We start from the raw sequence: 20,071 nt of genomic DNA, 5'->3' as shown, positions 1-20,071 counted from the left end.
AGCTTTACTGTTTAAAAAGTCTGATGAAGTTGTGGGAAATTTTAACCATGGCAGAGGAGGGAAAAGCTTCACTGTTTAATAAATCTGATGAAGCTGTGGAAGATTTTAATCATGGCTCCTTATGACTGGACTACACTCAGGGCTGAACTGAGGAGACCACCATCCTTGGTGAGTTTCTTGCCTAGGGAAGGGAGAGGTCTGGGGTTTTGCTGATTAATCAGCATCTCAAAACAGTTGGGGAAAGGGGACTCCTCTTCAAGTATCCATGAGAAAGTTATTTTGTGTCACCTAACTATAGAATCAGAATTCCAGGTCCCTAGGTCATGTGTCAGAAGTATATGCATATTAATGAAAACTCACCATTTAATATGTGTTAGGCTTAGAGATGGAATTTAGCTAAGATGAATCAACTCCATTTGCCTTGTAGCCATCAGAATATTTTTTTTGCCTTTGAAATAACTTAGGACCGAGGCAGCTATAGCAGTTCCCAGAAAGCTGAAACTGCAAAGGCAGTAGTACATCTACACAAGGCAAACAAGAATGGCACCCTAGCGCCTGAGAGTCATGGGATGGAAACCTGCATTAAGGTACACACACGTCTGTGTCTTAATACTTTTCTGTGTTTCTGGCAATCAAATTTCCTCATACTCAGGTACTCTGAATACATAGTGCAGGGGTTAGAAGTAGTCTCTGTTAACAAGCGTTCCTCGTTTGATAAATCTGGCCTGTGAGGTCTGCAAAGTATGCCGGGGGATAATATTTGCCCCTGAACTTGTCATAGGCTAATGAATGAAACCCAGTCCACATCAGAGAAGCTGATATCAGAATATTAACACAGTGGGCTTTCTTCAATTACTACTTGTCTGCTAGTAGCCATGTTATTATTTGAAAGCTAATAGAAAAGTAGAATGGCTTCTGCTTCATAGCTGTGGACAATAACATGTGACTGGTTTTGTTGACAGAGATATATCAATCATATACTTTTGAAAGAAACTGAGTCAGACTTTGTACAATGAGAAACAAGTGAATTTGATCAGGTGGAGGGGCCCCTGTCATTCACGGGCTTTTAAAGAAGGTTTCACACATATTCACGTGTTTTGAGTGAGACATGTCCTTGGACGCACACTGGACATGATTGCTGAAGCCAGGTCAGTAGAAACCATTGAAGTTTATTGGCGGTCACAATGCTTACACTGTATGCAGCAAACACCCTTACAAGTCTATCCGCAACCTGATCACGCAAGAAAGGATTCATCACACAGTCGCCAGAGGAGAAGGGAAAAAAATTAACAGGCTTGTTTCTGGGGGTAGAGGAGAGAAATAAAAATAAAACCTAATTGATGAGTGTCCCGTGGGCAAGAGCTGAACTAGAGATGTGTACAACTAGCAGCAACAGTTGTGGAAAAAGTACAAGGCAAATAGCTTTCTCCATTAATTTTCCTCTGTAGGTTATTTCTTTTTTTAATATTCAAAACATTTATTATGGTTTTCATTTTATAAAAATGTATATTTTTTAAGGGGTGGGAGAATGTTAAATACTTCATGCTAGGTAGACCTTGTTATTAAGAACCCCTCCACTGTAGTAACTTCCTCCAGTTCATACATTCATGAGTGCAGGGTACATATATAAATATCCACACGCATACATCCACACACACTGCCTCGAGGGCTGGGGAAGACTAAAATTTATTGGCCACACACAGCAGGGCCTCTGGTGGACTCACCCACATTGCTCCACAGGAGAGCAGTGGGCTCACTTCCTTCTCTCTGGTCTCTACCTTCACAGAGACCAAGAACCCTACAACACGTCGTTAAATCCAACTTTTAGAAGCAAGAGGCATCTGTCTGAGGATGAGGGTAAGCAAAGTAGGAAAGAGGATGGAGATAAGAACACCAAACACTTTTAGCTGGAGTTATTTATCACTGCAAGGGGCTAGGGACCCAGGGCAGAATCTATATGGTCCAAGGGGAGGGACGGTGTTCTGGCATGGCTTAGAGTTCCTAATAACAAGGGTTAATACAGTAACAGGAAGTGATATTTCTGGGTGAGGACAGGGCAATACGAAAAAATATACATTTGGAATTTTAGCTTTTTTTTTTTTTTTTTTTTTGCCTCTCTACTGTGTCACTAAATATATCTCTGCACTCTCACACATCCTTGTCCAGTAAAGCTTCAGGCCACCAGAATACACATTTTCTTCACTCGCATACACAACCCCTCACATCAGCATTGGTGCACTAGACTCTGTAAAAATTTTTCAGTCACACTTTTTGTTTTTAAACTTGAGTCAATATAAACCTTGTTCAAAATGTTATGAAAAAATGTACATGTTTATACAAGGCAGGTTGTGGCAGGACACTAGGGGTTCTCCCCCCTTGGGTGGCCCCAGGAAGAGAGGCTGGAGTCTCAGTTTGTGTCTCTTATCTCCTCCCACCACCCTTCCCACCCAGTCCCCCAGGAACCAGCAGCGCCCTGCCCCCTAGTGAGTGCACTCACACCCCTATTCCTTGGGGATGTAGCTAGTTGACCTTTGCCATTTTCCCCACACCCCTGGAGAAAAGAGCCAGGATCAGCCAGGCCCTCTCCCTTGCAATTGTTCGCCCCTCTGGGCCAAACCAAAGGGACGCTGCTCTGTACAGGTAGAGTCCAAGGAGGTGTCAGCTCATCATGTCATTGCTATTCACGCCATAAGTGGAATTCTTCATCGAGTCGTTGACTTCTCGACGGAATGCTGACAGGTTCTGGGTGAACCTGCAGAGAGGATGCATGTGGGTTGGGGGAGGAGAGTGGCGGGGGTGGGGGGAGGTATTTGCCTAACAGGTTTTTTTTTTTTTTTTTTTAAACCATGGGAAGTAGAATGTATGAATTGATGGGTTCTGTTTCAAAGATCAGTTAATTTCAGTCTTAAGACTCTAAGAGAAAGTTGGCCTAGAGATCTGGTCAAATCTGGGGCCCTGAGGGCTACCATGGGCTCATGGCAGCACAAAAGAAATCTCATTGACAGAGGTAGGAAGTTGCCCTCACACGTGAGGGCAGTAAGCCAATGAAGCCATCTCATTTCTTAATGCAGCAAGACCAGGTGGTGTAGTGCCGTGCTGTCCAATAGGGCAGCTGATAACCGCATACGGCTACCGAGCCCCTAAATTATGGCCAGTGTGACTGAGAAAATGAATCCAAATTAAATACAATTTAACATTCAGCTCCCCAACTGCATCGTAATTTTAAATTAAAATGCCTTATTTTAAATTAATTAAAATTAAATAAAATTTAAAAATTAATTGCAAAGCCCAGATACACAATGCAGTTATTGGAAAATCCCTAGGTACGTCTGAAACAATCTGGGTATTATGGGAACCTACTTTGTCAACTGTAAATTTATGAAATCTAAATACGGATCAAGTATTTCTGATGAAAATATATGAACTGACATATGCTGTTAAATGTAAAGTACACAGGATTGTGAAAATGTAGTACAAAAAGAATGTGAAAACCCACAATTTAAAAATACTGATTAAACATTGATACAGTATTTTAGATACAATGGGTTAAATAAAATATATTATTAAAATGAATTTTGCCTGTTTAACATGGCTCACTTTTCTATTGGATAGCACTGCTTTAGATGGCCTCCAAACACAGATGTACAAACACTTTAAAGGAACTGCCTGTTTCGTTGATTTGAAAAATAGCAATTGAGGTTTCTAGGCAGGACGCTCTATACTCACCTGTCTCTGTTTTTCGTAAGAAGATTTCGCTCAATGCCTTCCATCAGGTTCTCAAAACACAGGTGCATGGCCTGCTGCTTCTCTGGTGGCTGGCTGTTCACGATACTGTTCCTTAGGTCAGAAAAATACTGTGGGGCAAGGAGTGGAACAGAAGGTAAGAGAAGCAGGGGAAGGCAGATTAGCCCTCTGTCATCTGCAGGGTTGAAGAATGTTTTTCTCTAAGGAGGAATGGAGTATCTACTAAAATTGGACACTTAAAAAAAAATTTCAGGCAAGCACTTGCGGGATAATATGTCTTCATCCTACTAAGAAAATAAAGAATTTTTAAATTGTAAAGTACTTTAAAAGGGTCATCTGATCCAGACCTTTCTTTTATCGGAATCTCAAGACTTGTTTATAGCAGAGCTAGAACTGGAACTTAGGTTTTAGGTCCTCTGATACCCAGGTACATTATTTCCTTGAAAGGTTTTTTTTACTGCCTAGGGGAAACCCTCCTTTATCCTGTGTCTGTGAGCTACCACACATGCTGACTTCTAACAGTTAAGTGATTATGTGATATTGAAAGCACAAATGTGAATTGAAAGGGACATGCTCAGTAAATGACCCATTTTCCCTGTTTCACCACCGTGGGGTGTTTCTATACACATTTCTCCCAGTGCTTGGTGATAGCAAGTGCGTGGTTTTCACTGCTTCTGGGGTTGGCACCAGGGAGCTGGCTCTCTCACCTTTTCATTAAGCAATATCAAGCCAAGTAGTGGTCGGGACATAGACCACTGGTTCCTACAGTCTTCAAAGATGATGATGTTCAGCACCGTGGACAGCATCTGAAAATAGAGAATTTGATGCAGTGACCTAATGTACTGCTACCCAAGATAAAACGACAGATTCCAAATACAGGAGTATATTAGGCTGAAGGCCTTTTCTATATAGGGTAAATCAGACAAATAGTTTGTGAAGCTTCATCTGAGTCTTATATTTCAAGGTTACCTTTTCTTCTAAGATACTCATTTCCTTTCTTATTCTTAAAATTGGTTTGATTACTTCACTTACAAAAATGGATCTTTCCAGGTCACCCCGACTTGTGGGGAATGGGATGGGGTCACGTAACAAAATTACAGTAAGCAAAACCACCTTGCATGATCCCTTCCAGGTACTCAGAGTTGACAGCTTTATGACATTTTGTGAACGTGATGGAGTTCTGAATTATTTCTCTGCTTCTTTAGAGAACAGTGTGGACAAAGGTAATAGTGGCTAAAATCTCAATAGTTACTGATCCCATTTCCTTATCTATTTTCATCTAGCATGTATTTCTGTAAGTTACTTCAAGACACATACAAATAAAATAAAAGCAAGCATATGGTTTGATCTCTCTGTGGCCAGTTATTTCCTTCTGTCTTACATTCTTGTTCCTGTTTTGTAAACAGGAACGCAGGCCTTTAGAAAGCTGGATGCTGCTAACTCTTGCTCTATTTATAGCAGCGGGTGAGCGAAGTAATTTTCACGGATAGAGGATAGTGCTCATGAGATAGGTCCAGGGCACAGGGGTCGTTGTGACACTCAATAATAATAATCCAGAACCTGAGTTTTTTCTACATCCAGTGATTACCTGGCAAACTCAAAATCCACTGCAACTTTAAGACACGGACTTCATCTCAGCAGCAGGAACCTGATGAGATGTTACGTTAATCATGTGTGGGCCCCCCTGTCTTGCAGAGGTCCTTCCTCTGTGGGACACCCCATCACTGCCTCCTATGCCTCCACTTTCTTACCTGCTGGATCATCTCTGGATGCTGCTGCATGATGTGCAGAAAGCGGTCGCTCTCCTGGTTCAGGGGTGTGGTCCTCTTCTTGGTGCTACGTGATAGCTGCTTGAAGAGGTATGTTACAATATGGTCCAGGCAGGAGCAGCAGCCTGTGCACACCATGGTGTCTGTAAGAAAGAAAGGTAGGGGTAGGGCAGAGCTACTGATGGTGGCCTGAGCAAATATGGACTATCTTTGGGTGAGATCCATTAGGGTACTGTGGCCAATTCAGCCAAGGCGGTTGCTCAAGATGACTTGTGTTAACCTCTCACCCTCATTGTATAGCAGGGCTCAATTTCTATGTTTGAAAGTGAGTATGTGGTAATAAAAAATACCGAAATTATTGGCTCAATGTGTTGTGGATGTACATACGTCTTCTGCCTCACACAAAATAACAAACAGTTCGATTCAGCAAGTGCTTCTTTTGTGCCAGATTTTGTTCTAAGTACCTTATAGGTGTTATCTCTAATTTATCCTCTCAAGAATTCAGGAAGTAGGTTTTTTGTTTTACACATGAGGAAACTAGAATTAGGAGAGGTTATGCATCGGCCTAATGATCAACTGCTAGTAACTGCAGGAGCTGTGATTAGAATCCAAGAAGCCTGGCTTATGAGCCTATGCTCTGAGTTACCAGTGGGATGTAATTAAACCCAGATTGATGTAGCCTCTGAATGTTTATTGTTTGTTAGAATAGGGTGTGCTGCATCATCTGTTTATCTCCAAAGCATCTCTGGGGGGAGCTGCAGACTCATCTATACATCTTTACAAAGGCAACAGTACAGCACAACCTGTGGACAGAACTCTGATGAGGTGAGGCCAAAGGACTAAGGGGCTGAACCCTTAAAAGAGTAAACAAGTCTCTGATTCCTACGGGACTGACGGTTTATGCAAAGGTCCCTCTACTTTCTTTTTCTTTTCTTTTTTTTCTTTTTGAGACTGAGTCTTGTTCTGTCGCCCAGGCTGGAGTGCAGTGGCACGATCTTGGCTCACTGCAACCTCTACCTCCCGGGTTCAAGCGATTCTTCTGCCTCAGCCTCCAGAGTAGCTGGGACTACAGGCACGTGCCACCATGCCCAGCTAATTTCTGTATTTTTAGTAGAGACAGGGTTTCACCATATTGGCCAGGTTGCTCTTGAACTCCTGACCTTGTGATCTGCCTGCCTCAGCCTCCCAAAGTGCTGGGATTACAGGCGTGAGCCACCATGCCCGGCCAGGTCCCTGTATTTTCAATAAGATATAAAAAAGTCTTCCAAAACAAGGGCTGATACCTTGATTGGACTGTACTAGGTATGGCTACGCACCCTGATAGAATGATGGAAGTCAATGTGTATCAAAGTGGCACAGAGGCATGGGTAATTCACCACAGTTGATAATCCAAAAGTCAGTCTATGTGTATTTGCAATATATCATCACTATTTGGCAGTTGACTTAATCTTCCTACTTATGTTTTGTTCAGCGTAATATAAAAATGTGTTTTATTCCCTGAACACATAAGATTGTTGGGCCAGGCACAGTACCTCATGCCTGTAATCTCAGTACTATGGGAGGCCGAGCCAGGCGGATCACGAGGTCAGGAGATCAAGACCATCCTGGCTAACATGGTGAAACCCCGTCTCTACTAAAAATACAAAAAAATTAGCCAGGTGTGGTGGTGGGTGCCTATAGTCCCAACTACTCAGGAGGCTGAGGCAGGAGAATGGCGTGAACCCGGGAGGCATAGGTTGCAGTGAGCCGAGATTTCTGCCTGGGCGACAGAGCGACTGTCTCAAAAAAAAAAAAAAAAAAAAGATTGTTGGAAGGTAGCCTAGAAACAAAATGGTTGACAGGAGCCATATGGACTAGGATGAAAAAACTTATGGAGCTAGCTGCATGAAACCTTTCCCCAGCCTCCACGGCCCTCAGGACACAATTCAAACGGCCTAATACAGCTTATGGGCGGATCCCCCTCAAGATCTCCAGATTTGCTCCTGCTTATCTCTAAAGCTTCAATTCATTCCTGACTCCTCTGGACTAGTGTGCCAGCCGTCTGGATTTCCTGGTTCCTTCGTCTACAGGTGCAAGTGCTTGCTGTCTCTGCTGCTAGGAACCTTCCCTGGCTAACCAGGGTAACACTTGTCCAGCTTTTAGGTTTATGCTTTGATGCCAAGTCTTCCAGCCAGTCTTCCTTGATCCTGACCTCCTCATAACCAGGAGTCTAGGTATTCTTGAGGGCTTGTGTAGCACTCTGTACTCACCCCTACTGTAATGTTTAAGTGGTTAAGTATGGTAAACAGGCAGTTGTTTGCTCATGTGTCTGTTCTACCCACCAGATAAGCCCCTTAAGGACGGGACTATATGTTGTTAATTACTGTATCCTCAGTGCTTCCACAGTGCCTTGTACTTAGGAGGCGATCAGTTGAGTGTCTGCTGGATGAGCATGTGCTGTGCATTATATACTTTATTGTTATGGCCAAACCCCCAAGGCAGTGATCTTTTTGGACACTGGGGCAAGATTCTTTCTGTTTAGTTAAGTGGTAAAAAACAAAGCTACCAACTCACTCCACCCAGGTGCTTACCAAGTGCAGTAAGTCCTTCAGAAATGGAAGAGAGAATATACATGATGACACGAGGTTCCAGGCTTGCAATAAAGTTCATATGGTCCTGGGTCAGGACTTCCAGTAGTGAATAATAAGACTGGCTGAGCTTGGGGTAATCCTGTGGGAGAGGAGGAAGAAGAAAATCAGCTTAGGCACTATGCACTCCAGCATGCAGGGGGACGATCTTAAATAGCTTAGCTCCTTTCAGCTGGGAAAACAGAAGACTTAGTTACAGCAAAAGGAGCTAGCTTATATAGTTTCTCAAGAGCAGTGTTTAGTCATGGTCTCAGGTGAAAAAGGCTGAATGTGATGAGGAACAAGATTCTGGCAATGCAGCGTAAGGCTTACCAAGAGATCACTGTGGGGAATAGAGAGGAGCAGCTTGATGAAGGTCTGCAGAGCATTGTCCAGGGCATCATCTCCATAGAGACGAAAGACTCCAAAATTGACGTAACTCCCACTGAGAGCAGCCTTCAGCATGGAGAAGCAGATGGAGATGCCCTTGAGCTTCAGAGCATAGACCTGATCCTTTGGGACCTCTCCTAGTGTCAGGATGCGATTGCCTGAGTAGACATGTCATATATGTTATTCAACCACATTAGAAGTGCTCGTTTAGTTCAGCCTTCCTACTCCAAAGGCATACAAGTTCCAGCAGGTCCCTGGTGACAGGTGGCACTCTAATGCACACGTATTAGCATAAATAGGAATGCTGTCCTGGCTCCTGCCAGGGCTGGCTGGAGACCCACATGCTGGTTACAGTGTGGTGACTGAGCTGGAATTAACTTCTAGAGGCATGATTATCTGAAGCACTTACCATACATTGTTATCATCTTGCTGGTTTCTCGGAAGAGTAAGATGCCATTGGGGGAAGAGACATCAAACTGGAGTCGCTGGGATCTGAGCAGAGGGCACAGAAGGAGAAAAAGTCAGAGGTGTTTTCTTGGAAGACTGGGGTACTGAGGCTCTCATCTGAGTACTTTGGGTGATCCTGTATTTACATTAAGATAAGCAATTGCCTATCCTAATATGAGAATAACCAAGTTATAGACATTTAACCATGAAGTAGCTTCTACCCTGAAGACCAACATGCTAGATTCAGATTCTGCTGCTCAAATTAAAAACATTTATAAGAAAAAAAATGTAGCAGCAGATAAAATTACTATTTGAAAATTCTTATTTGATTAAAGTATATTTTCTTTTTTTTTGAGACGGAGTCTTGCTCTGTCACCCAGGCTAGAGTGCAGTGGTGCGATCTCAGCTCACTGCAAGCTTCGCCTCTTGGGTTCACAACATTCTCCTGCCTCAGCCTCCAAAGTAGCTGGGACTATAGGCACCAGCCACCATGCCCGGCTAATTTTTTGTATTTTTAGTAGAGACGGGGTTTCACCGTGTTAACCAGGATGGTCTCCATCTCCTGACCTTGTGATCCGCCCACCTCAGCCTCCCGAAGTGCTGGGATTACAGGCGTGAGCCACTGCGCCTGGCCTTGATTAAAGTATACTTTCTACCCATCGCCTCTTGATACTAATGCAGAGCCCTTCACCTTTACGGCTTCAGTGGCAACTGAGGGAGGGGCCAAAGCATTGTTACCATTTTATATGAAGAAAAGATGCATAGGGACTTGGAATGGTCCAAAAGAAGTCAGACAGAGAAGGCCAAAATTTGTAACCATCTTGGTTTTAAGTTCCTGACTCTTTTGTCTGCTCTATGTTTTGATGAGCTTTATTAGATTCAAGTTGGTAAGACCTGAAAAGCCCAGGAGTCCTTCCTACTTCCTCTTTCCTACACCCCCACACTGAATCCATCAACATCTAACTCTAAAATAACCCCAAATCCACCTTTCCCTTATATTCTCTCTGCTTCTAATCTGCCTTCAGTCCCATTCTTCACATGGTAGCCTTTCAAAAACTTAAATAATTTTAATCCCTTGTTGAAAACACTCGAGCGGCTTCCCACTGCGACGAGAATCAATGCCACTCTTCATCACTGCTGTGCAAAGGTGCTAGATCATCTGGCTCCGCTTGCTGGTCTGACCCACTCCCACAGACTCCCCCACCAACCAGGCTCCTGCCACAAGTCCCAACAAGCTTGTCCTATCTCAGGACTCCTGCAGCTGTTTTCTGTTTAGAAGACTCCTTATCTTTGCAGGGCTACTGGAATCTTTCTTGTCATTTAGATCCTACTTAATATTACCTTCTCTGAGAGGTCTTCCCCGACCCTCCTGTCCTTCAATTCCCCTCTATTTTACTGCCTTGTTTTATTTTGTTTCATGGCCCTTAATCACTGGAAAGATCTTTCATACGTGTTTTTATTGTCTGTCTTCCCCACCATTTGTAAAATCAAAGAGGGTAGAGATTTTGTCTGGCATACTGGCTAAGAAGTTTTGGCAAAGAGGCCGGCCACGGTGGCTCACGCCTGTAATCCCAGCACTTTGGGAGACTGAGGCGGGCGGATCACGAGGTCAGGAGATCGAGACCATCCTGGCTAACATGGTGAAACCCCGTCTCTACTAAAAATACAAAAAAATTAGACAAGTGTGGTGGTGGGCACTTGTAGTCCCAGTTACTCAGGAGGCTGAGGCAGGAGAATGGTGTGAACCCGAGAGGTGGAGCTTGCAGTGAGCCGAGATCGCACCATTGCACTCCAGTCTGAGCGACAGAGCCACACTCCGTCTCAAAAAAAAAAAAGGTTTTGGCAGAGTAAGTGCTCTCAAGTATCTATTTTATAAATGAGTAACTCTTGAATATAAGTCTCCTGGGAAGTTATAGCCTCTTTAAGTATTACCCACTCCATAAGGCAGTTTTAAAACTTATTAATTCTGCTGGGCATGGTGGCTCACGCCTGTAATCCCAGCACTTTGGGAGGCCAAGGCGGGCGATCACCTCAGGTCGGGAGATCGAGACCAGCCTGACCAACATGGAGAAACCCCGTTTCTACTAAAAACACAAAATTAGCTGGGCGTGGTGGCGCATGCCTATAACCCCAGCTACTTGGGAGGCTGAGGCAGGAGAATTGCTTGAACCCGAGAGGCGTAAGTTGCAGTGAGCCAAGATAGTGCCATTGCACTTCAGCCTGGGCAACAAGAGTGAAACTCCGTCTCAAAATAAATAAATAAATAAATAAATAAAAATAAAGACCTTATTAATTCTCTCAGGACTGCCATGAGAGACCAATGCCCATTCCTGAAATTCTAGGAAAGCTAAGATGCTAGACTTTTCTTTTTCACTATCCTTAATTTGGTGTTTTGAAAATCTTTCTCACTTTTTTTTTTTTTTTTTTGAGATGGAGTCTCGCTCTGTTGCCCAGGCTGGAGTGCAGTGGCGCGATCTCGGCTCACTGCAAGCTCCGTCTCCTGGGTTCCCGCCATTCTTCTGCCTCAGCCTCCCGAGTAGCTGGGACTACAGGCGCCCGCCACCGCGCCCGGCTAATTTTTTGTATTTTTAGTAGAGACGGGGTTTCACCGTGGTCTCCATCTCCTGACCTTGTGATCCACCCGCCTCGGCCTCCCAAAGTGCTGGGATTACAGGCATGAGCCACCGCGCCCGGCCTTCTTTCTCACTTTTTAAAAGCAAATTTTTATTGATCCTGCCACAACCTCTCTAATAAATACCTTTCTTAAGGAAGGGTATTCCAATACCTATCCTTCTCAATGTCTGTAACCATGAAATGTGATGGACAAGACACCATTACCAGATGTTATTGTACCTGTGGGCAGGAAATCAGAATCTTGGTTGCCAAATTTACTTCTCCTAAGAATGGACATCCGGAGATTCTTTTTATTTTACTTATTTTGAGACAGGGTCTTGTTCTGTCACCCAGGCTGGAGTGTAATGGCATAATCTTGGCTCACTGCAACTTCTGCCTCCCAGGCTAAAGTGATCTTCCTATCTCAGCCTCCTGAGTAGCTGGGACTACAGTTGTGTGCTACCATGTCCAGCTAATTTTTTGTAGAGGTGAGTTTCACCACGTTGCCCAGGCTGATCTAGAACTACTGCATTCAAGCAATCTGCCCACCTTGGCCTCCCAAAGAGCTAGGATTACAGGCATGAGCCACCGTGCCCCACTGGAGACTTTTTAAAAGTGACTTACTGGCCGGGCATGGTGGCTCATGCCTGTAATCCCAGCACTTTGGGAGGCCGAGGCAGGCATATCACGAGGTCAGGATATTGAGACCATCCTGACTAACATGGTGAAACTCCGTCTCTACTAAAAATACAAAAATCGGCCGGGTGTGGTGGTGGGCACCTATAGTCCCAGCTACTCGGGAGGCTGACGCAGGAGAATGGAGTGAACCCAGGGGGCGGAGCTTGCAGTGAGCCAAGATTGTGCCACTGCATTCCAGCCTGGGAGACAGAGCAAGACTCCACCTCAAAAAAAAAAAAAAAAGAAAAAAAAAAGTGACTTATTTCCTGCAGTTGACTATGGTTTTGTGTAGTTAGGAATACTATTCTTCCAAACAAACAAAAACAGAAAAACTTTTCAAATTTTAAAATGCAGCAACGAATCTTATTATCTCCCACAATCTGCCCAAAGCACTAGATACAGCAAATTCTCTCAGATAACAGGGCAGATGTGCCCTTGCAAGCTCTGCCTCCTGCTTACCTATTATGAACTAACTCAGCCATCAACTTGAGTACAGGTGTAGTACAGGCTGGATCATGGTACCAGAGCTCAATTGCCCGTTGGAGAATTGGCATATAGGATGGATATCTGTAAATGAGAAGCTAAGGAAAGATTTCTGATTCCAGAAAGGTACAGAATTTAAAAGTGTTTTTCAGTACTAGCCAAGCACAAACTTGTCAAATTACAGTTCTTTAAGTTCCTGTCTCTTGCTTGCTAATCTTAGGGTCTTTCTAACCAGAAGATACTAAAGTGATTTTGCGTTCTTTAACCTGTAAAAGGCATATAATAATACATTTTAGTTTACATAGTGCCCTTCTTCTGAAGAGTATGATGTATTTCATATTGTTACTTATCCTTTCATCACTTCTATGGTATTACAGGGGATCAGCTCATTTCCTTTACATAACTATTAAAGAGGGAACTGGATTTGAAATAATCTGCATAAGGGTATGAAGTCAGTAAAGTCAGACTTCCTAATTTGTAAAAGTTGTTTTTTATCCTTTTTTTTTTATTTTTATGTTTTCTGAGACGGAGTCTCGCTCTGTCACCCAGGCTGGAGTGCAGTGGTGTGATCTCGGCTCACTGCAAGCTCTGCCTCCCAGGTTCACGCCATTCTCCTGCCTCAGCCTCCCAAGTAGCTAGGACTACAGGCACACGCCACCACGCCCAGCTAATTTTTTGTGTTTTTTAGTAGAGACGGGGTTTCACCATCTTAGCCAGGATGGTCTTGATCTCCTGACGTCGTGATCCGCCCACCTCAGCCTCCCTAAGTGCTGGGATTACAGGCGCGAGCCACCGCGCCCGGCCTTTTAATTTTTTTTAGTAGACTGAAACATCTCTCTAAATATAGCAAAACCAACAGGTCTACAGTGGTATATAGTTCTGCAGGCATTTATATTTGAGATCCAAAAGAAAAACTGGGAGACTACCTCATTCATGTTCTAACCTCAGACAACCTTATGTCTGTCATAAGGTGGCTTCCAGGACATATATAGGCCTTCTGGGTAACTCTTCATCTTCTTTGCCTCACTGCCCTCCCTTCCCCCCACACCCTCTCTGGACCCCATCACCCAATCACACTCCAGTTAAGGCATGCTGTAGTGTGCTCCTAGTTTGAGTTAGGATACATCCATTCAAAGAGCATCATGAAGCTGGTCTTGGCATTGAAAGCGAAAGCGATCCCTCTCAGGTCTCTTACTAGGCCAACTAGAGTTCGCTGTAGTAGAAGGCAAAAATGTTAAAATAGAAGACAAAACTGCAACAGTCTAATGAGGATTCCACACATGTGTCAAGTTCTTCCTCTCACTGTTCAACAAACACTCCTTCTCAAATATTCTGATTCAATCTCTTCTATGCTAGAATGGCATATTTTCATTATGTTTTGGAAGTTTGAAGTTTGTTAGCTTTGGAAGTTTGTTTTGCCAAGAAAATAGGTTCCTGGTTCATAGCAAAAATAGAGGCTGATAAGGTTTTAAGACATTGAAGTAATACATCACATGTAAAAAGTGAAAAAGCTTTGAGTCCACCCAGGGAGGAAAGGAGGGGAGGGAGGCAGGGAGGAAAGGCGGGGAGGGAGAGAGGGAGGGAGGAAAGGCGGGGAGGGAGGGAGGAAAGGCGGGGAGGGAGGGAGGAAAGGAGGGGAGGGAGGCAGGGAGGAAAGGCGGCGAGGGAGAGAGGGAGGGAGGAAAGGCGGGGAGGGAGGGAGGAAAGGCGGGGAGGGAGGGAGGAAAGGCGGGGAGGGAGGGAGGAAAGGCGGGGAGGGAGGGAGGAAAGGCGGGGAGGGAGGGAGGAAAGGCGGGGAGGGAGGGAGGGAGGAAATGAGGGGAGGGAGGGAAAGAGGGGAGGGAGGGAGGAAGGAAGGGAGAGAGAGACAAAGAGACAGAGACAGAGAAACACATGGCAAAGAAACCCACTCAAAAAGCCAGAAAAAAGCAAAAAAGAAAAACAGAAGTCCCAAAGAAAAAGAGGTAGAAGAGTCATATATACCCTAATGGTTTATACCCTAAAGGAAGTCAGATGCAGGCCCTGCCAAGAAGAAGACAAAGGGGAGTCTACACAGCACCTCTCCCTTTGGGTGGGCCATCTAGATGAGACTATGTTTAATCTGTACTCTCCATTTGCAGAAAAAGAGACTGATGCTTAAAGAGGCCAAAAAACTTCCCCCAGTCATGCTGCCAGGTAGTAGGAGGGCCCAGATCAGGACTCATACATAACACCAAGACTCCAAATCCAATACTCACTCTCTCAATAAAACTTTTACTTGGGACATGAACAGCAATATAACTACTTTAAAAATCGTACTTTGGGATTTGTCTCCAAACGTGGAGACAGAACAGCAACAATATCTGGTCGTCATCAATATGCTCAAGAAGGTTGCACATTTGGGGATCTTGACACATTTGGCAAAAACATCCCTTCTGTTAACAGTCTGCTTGTAAGCAAACAGTTCTCTCCTAAGCTGATACCACAAGCTCAGTTTTCCAGTCTAAGACTGGGTCAGTATCTTAAAAGACTACATGGGACATGACAAAGAAGTGGGTGATAGCTGTAGTCCACTACCAAGGTTGTTCTTTTGGTTAATTTTACTTGCTTTACATGAAACTAATACCATATAATGGGAACAGGGCTGATATTCACTGATATCCCTAAATCCTTGATACTGGTTGATACTCTAGCCTACAGTTGCTCATATGTTCCAGAATAACCCAGGCTTTGAATGGTACCTATCTCAGACCCTAAAACACAAGTATAAAGGGGAGAGAGGTCTGGATTAAGTATTGCTTTCTGTCTACCCTGCTGATTTGTAGATGGAAAAAGAAAAGGCTAAAGATGAAAAAGGAGAGCTTTAGAATGTTAGGTAAAGCCTGGCATTTTTTTCTGGCAATACCCTGGCTATCTGGTAGTTCTACCATTCAGCCTTGGTGCCCTGAGGAATACTGTAAAAAGTCCTACCAATACTAACATCCTGGTGTCTTCTGATTTTGACACAGGTCAAGAGAACAGTATGTATGAAGTAAAAAGATGAGGAAAGCAACAATCAAGAAATGACAATGCTAAGAGTTAGAAAACAAGAACTTAGAATTCCATGTATGTGGAAATTCACTGGGCATCGTGTCTCATGCCTATAATCCCAGCCACATGGGAAGCTGGGGCAGGAGGACTCTGCTTGAGCCGAGAGTTCAAGGCTTGCAGTGAGCTAGGATCATGCCACTGTACTCCAGCCTGGGCAACAGAGTCAGACTCTGTCTCTAAAAAAAAAATTAAAAATAAAAACTCATATATGTGGAAATTCTTAAACCTTCTAAATGACTCAAGTATCAAAGAAGAAATCTCAGTGGATATTAGAAATCACAAAAAACTGAATAATGAAAATGTTCCATATTAAAATCATGGATTCTGAAGATCTATTTCACAACAATGTAGAAATACTTGACATCACTGACCTGTACATGTAAAAATGGTAAAGATGGTAAACTTTGTTTTTTACCACAATTTTAAGAAAACCCAACTGGTCACTAATGAGCAGTATTAAAAATGAGAAGGGGATGTAATTAAAGATAAAACTGAGATTAAAAAGGCAGTAAGAAAACTGTAAACAACTTTATGCTAATATATTTGAAAACTCAGATAAAAAAAATCCTAAGAGCTACTTAAGCAAATACATTTAATATAAAAATAGAAGTTTACAAATCTGGTTCTGCAATTCCAAAACCCTAGAAGTACAAGATATTAAAAAAAGCTAAGGCAGTGGATAGTTTACGGTCAAGCACAATTTTCACTCAGGGACTGCCCTAAACCAGAAGCTGATTAATTACTGGGTAAAAGACTCACTCACCTTTGCCTCCTGCTCGTTAAAACTATTGGTGCTAAACATCTGGGCCACAGCCTCAAACGCTGCTGTGAGTGGCAGCATGAACTGCTCATACTGATCTTCATCCTCTCCTGTAAAGGAAACATCGCAGGGTATAACCCCAATACCAAGAATTCAAAGCTGTGCACATGGGAAGATGGGATGAAAGATGAGCAGACCCAGGAGAACTCAAGGGGGTCCCTTTATTATCCCAACAGGTATTGGTAGCAATTTAAGAATAACATGTATATATAGAAACAGAATTTTTAAACTAGAAGATGACAGAAATCACCTAGTCTAGGCTAGGTTTGTTGATGCTGAGCCACAGTACCAGAGATTGGTATGTATATAAGGTACTATGTTATTTATTTATTTTGCCTTGCTGAGAATTAGCAAGTCATTGGAGAAAAGAATGAAGCTGGTGCGTGAGAACGAGATGAGACTCAAACTTCAAATGGGTACAGAGGTTTCATTCACACTCAATTTTTTTTTTTTTTTTTTTTTTTTTTTTGAGACGGAGTCTCGCTCTGTCGCCCAGGCTGGAGTGCAGTGGCCGGATCTCAGCTCACTGCAAGCTCCGCCTGCCGGGTTTACGCCATTCTCCTGCCTCAGCCTCCCGGGTAGCTGGGACTACAGGTGCCCGCCACCTCGCCCGGCTAGTTTTTTGTATTTTTTAGTAGAGGCGGGGTTTCACCGTGTTAGCCAGGATGGTCTCGATCTCCTGACCTCGTGATCCGCCCGTCTCAGCCTCCCAAAGTGCTGGGATTACAGGCTTGAGCCACCGCGCCCGGCCCACACTCAATTTTTAAAAAAGTCATCTTTCATAAACCTAGAAGGTTTTATGTCATTTTGGTAGGATTAAATTTAAACAGCTGAAAATTAGAGTAATACCACTGGGCTTTAGTTATTAACTGACCTGAAACTGCTAATATCACCACTACTGCTACAAAAGTGATTAAGCCCTTCTGGCTCATCTGTGCTAGAAAACTGGATAATAAAAAGTCATGTTGATTGTTTCAAGTGGGTGTATACCTCCCTGTGGGGTGAAGTTATCTGGCCAACAAGATATATTTAGGAATCTCAATTCCTTTATTTAACACCCGAAGAATATGAAGAAAATTTTAAAGCCACTGCATATCGGATGAAAACTTCAGGAGCAGACTGTTACTCTCTTTCAGTTACAAGGACCTCGACAGCATGCTCTGTTCTTGGTGAAATCAGACTGTTATTTCAGATAGTTTTGTTACGTTGAAATAACAGAAAAGGCCTCCCCACCATCTAGTTTTCAGTCCTCAAATAAAAATTTAGAATAGTGCCAGATGACTTCATGAGCCACTACGATTTCTTACGGTACCTAAATCCACCATGAGGAGACGCCCCAGTGCTGTGTAGAAGGTAGTTCGACACCGCATGTCTGTCAGGTTGGACTGATTGTTAATACCCAAAAATGAAAAGTGCTCGCTCTATTGAAAAAAAGAAAACAAGTTAAAGGTAAAAACATGAGTTAGAGGCAGAATGCAAGCCAGTAATCAGAGAAGTATGGAGCCCTTTCAAGCCAACGGCTATGTAGTCATTCCTTGAGGATCTGAAGGTCTTTTTTTTTTTTGAAGGCAGGCTACCGTTGTTACTATTACTAATTTATCTGCAGTATGAGTAGCAGTAGGTGACTTCACCATAACTCAGATCATCTGGATCTCAAAGAGCCATTCTGATGACAGTAAGTGTAATCTGGCAGTGTGGTGGGAATCAGGACCACAGTTTTTGCTGTAGCAATACCCAGGACCTCAATTTAAATATCTCCTTTGTGTGTCAAGAAAGTGTATGTGTGGGTGGTAGGAGGGGCAGGAAAAAAAGCTAAAATCACTCACCGTGTGATTGTTCAGCATGAACTGTACCGCGCTAAGCTTCACTAGCTTCCTTACACTACTGTACGTAAAGACAAAGGAAGAAGGTCAAGGAAAGTGTGAAGCAGACCGAGACTCTAAGGCAGATGGAAACTTTCCAGAATAAAGAACAGTTTACCCAAATATCTTTAAAAAAAAAAAACTTGAGTATACCACTGCCAAATATGAAAAAATGTGTTCTCTTCTAAACACTATTTAATCAATAAGAAAACACCTATACCAAACTCCTATGTGTAAGAAAATAGATAACCTAGCAGTTTCCCCAAACAATCATGAATATCCTAAAATGGCTTTTCTCAGTGGGTGTTCCAAGGGAGAATTAGGCCCTAAACCCCTGCCTAAGAGGCATATATTGTGTACAATTAATGAACTTCTTTCCTATTTAGAATGGTACTAGCTATATACAGTATTTGGAGAAGCGAGAAGAAAATCACTTCAATAATTTTACAGGGTTTACCCTTCTTGCGGACCCCTGATTGTGAAAAGCTGCCCTACAGCAATTCAAACTTTATAGCAGATCTAGTTCAAGTCAAGAGGAAGTATAGTCATTACTTCAATCATAAAGTTTGGAATCAGGATGTTTCTACCAACCAGCTGATGGGACAACTTAAGAAGGAGTTTGTCTCTACTAAGGATACTAAAACCTTGGTCACACAGAGTGTGTACCTATGAGATGGGGCTACTATGCACTTCTGGAACTTAGGAATAGACAGGGATAAATCTGTACTGAACTATCAGGTCGGGTGTCGGCTCATTTTTGGGGTCTGAAATTATTCCTATATTCTGCATGGGCATTGGCGTTTTCGGACTCCTAGGAAAATGGAAGATATGTGAGTACACACTAAAGTTAAACTGAAGTGGAAAGAGCAGGAGGCCATGATTCTAAGACTGTAGCATGCCACTTTCTGTTGTGCACAGAAACTAGCTTAGAAAAGGATATCCAATGGAGAGGTCATTGAGAAGCTGTAGTGTCTTGGAGGTGATTGGTTCACAACGGCCCCAGTACTTCAAGTTGGTGATGCTGGAGGACAAAAAGAAAAAAAAAGCAGGAGACCCCTTTGATTTGCTGGTTTCCTTGAGGGCTGGGAGAAGAGAAAGTCATTCATCAAAAGTCACCACACATCTGCACCACCAATTCACAGACATCACGACCACAAAAAAAGATGGGTAGGAAATCTCTGTACTTACATTTGGTTGACTAGAAAAATTATCCTTCAGATAATCTTCACTACTTGGTTCCAAAGCTACACTGGCCCATACCCAGGCCCTTGGAATTCTGGGGCACTCCAGGGCTGATTTCTGCAGCAAGGGTAAGAGATTTCTGCGGCAGTGATAACATGCAGACGTATGCAATTCTGCACCTGCACCATCCACTGTCAGCTGCAGAATTCTAGTAGCCCTTGCTTCTGGATTCTTGGCTGGCAGAGTCCTTTAGACCCCCTTTGCTTTTTCCATCTTAAATTATTAACCAGCTCATGGATATGAGTGTTTAGGGTTGGGACAGTTGGTTGGAGGCAAAATGTCACTCTGCACACAGCCCTGGGTAATATATTTGGCTCCTAGTGTGTGCTTTGATAAATTGAGCTCCTA

The 20,071-nt window shown here is 43.3% G+C and overlaps 1 protein-coding gene across 9 annotated transcripts in view; it reads right to left on the bottom strand.

Annotated features, from left to right (window-relative positions):
• Positions 1–1,149: 1,149 nt before the first annotated feature.
• Positions 1,150–20,071, bottom strand: part of XPO7 (exportin 7) — an 88,435-nt gene continuing 69,513 nt past the window's right edge. For 6 of the 9 annotated variants that reach the window (XM_045397993.3, XM_045397994.3, XM_074000413.1 and 3 more), the window contains exons 16-28: positions 19,422–19,502; positions 18,446–18,509; positions 17,932–18,040; positions 16,563–16,669; positions 13,855–13,943; positions 12,707–12,814; positions 8,919–9,001; positions 8,453–8,667; positions 8,084–8,222; positions 5,496–5,656; positions 4,452–4,550; positions 3,727–3,854; positions 1,150–2,752 (exon numbers count right to left, since the gene is read on the bottom strand). In XM_045397993.3, the coding sequence (XP_045253928.1) occupies positions 2,659–2,752; positions 3,727–3,854; positions 4,452–4,550; positions 5,496–5,656; positions 8,084–8,222; positions 8,453–8,667; positions 8,919–9,001; positions 12,707–12,814; positions 13,855–13,943; positions 16,563–16,669; positions 17,932–18,040; positions 18,446–18,509; positions 19,422–19,502 (1,477 nt within the window). In that variant the 3' untranslated portion in view covers positions 1,150–2,658. Of the gene's footprint in view, positions 2,753–3,726; positions 3,855–4,451; positions 4,551–5,495; positions 5,657–8,083; positions 8,223–8,452; positions 8,668–8,918; positions 9,002–12,706; positions 12,815–13,854; positions 13,944–16,562; positions 16,670–17,931; positions 18,041–18,445; positions 18,510–19,421; positions 19,503–19,674; positions 19,781–20,071 lie in introns of those variants that run through there. The other 3 variants (XM_074000416.1, XM_074000414.1, XM_074000415.1) reach the window with 1 other exon arrangement.

This window comes from Macaca fascicularis, chromosome 8, assembly GCF_037993035.2.
Source record: "Macaca fascicularis isolate 582-1 chromosome 8, T2T-MFA8v1.1".
NCBI lineage: Eukaryota > Metazoa > Chordata > Mammalia > Primates > Cercopithecidae > Macaca > Macaca fascicularis.
This window is presented reverse-complemented; position numbering and strand designations above follow the sequence as displayed.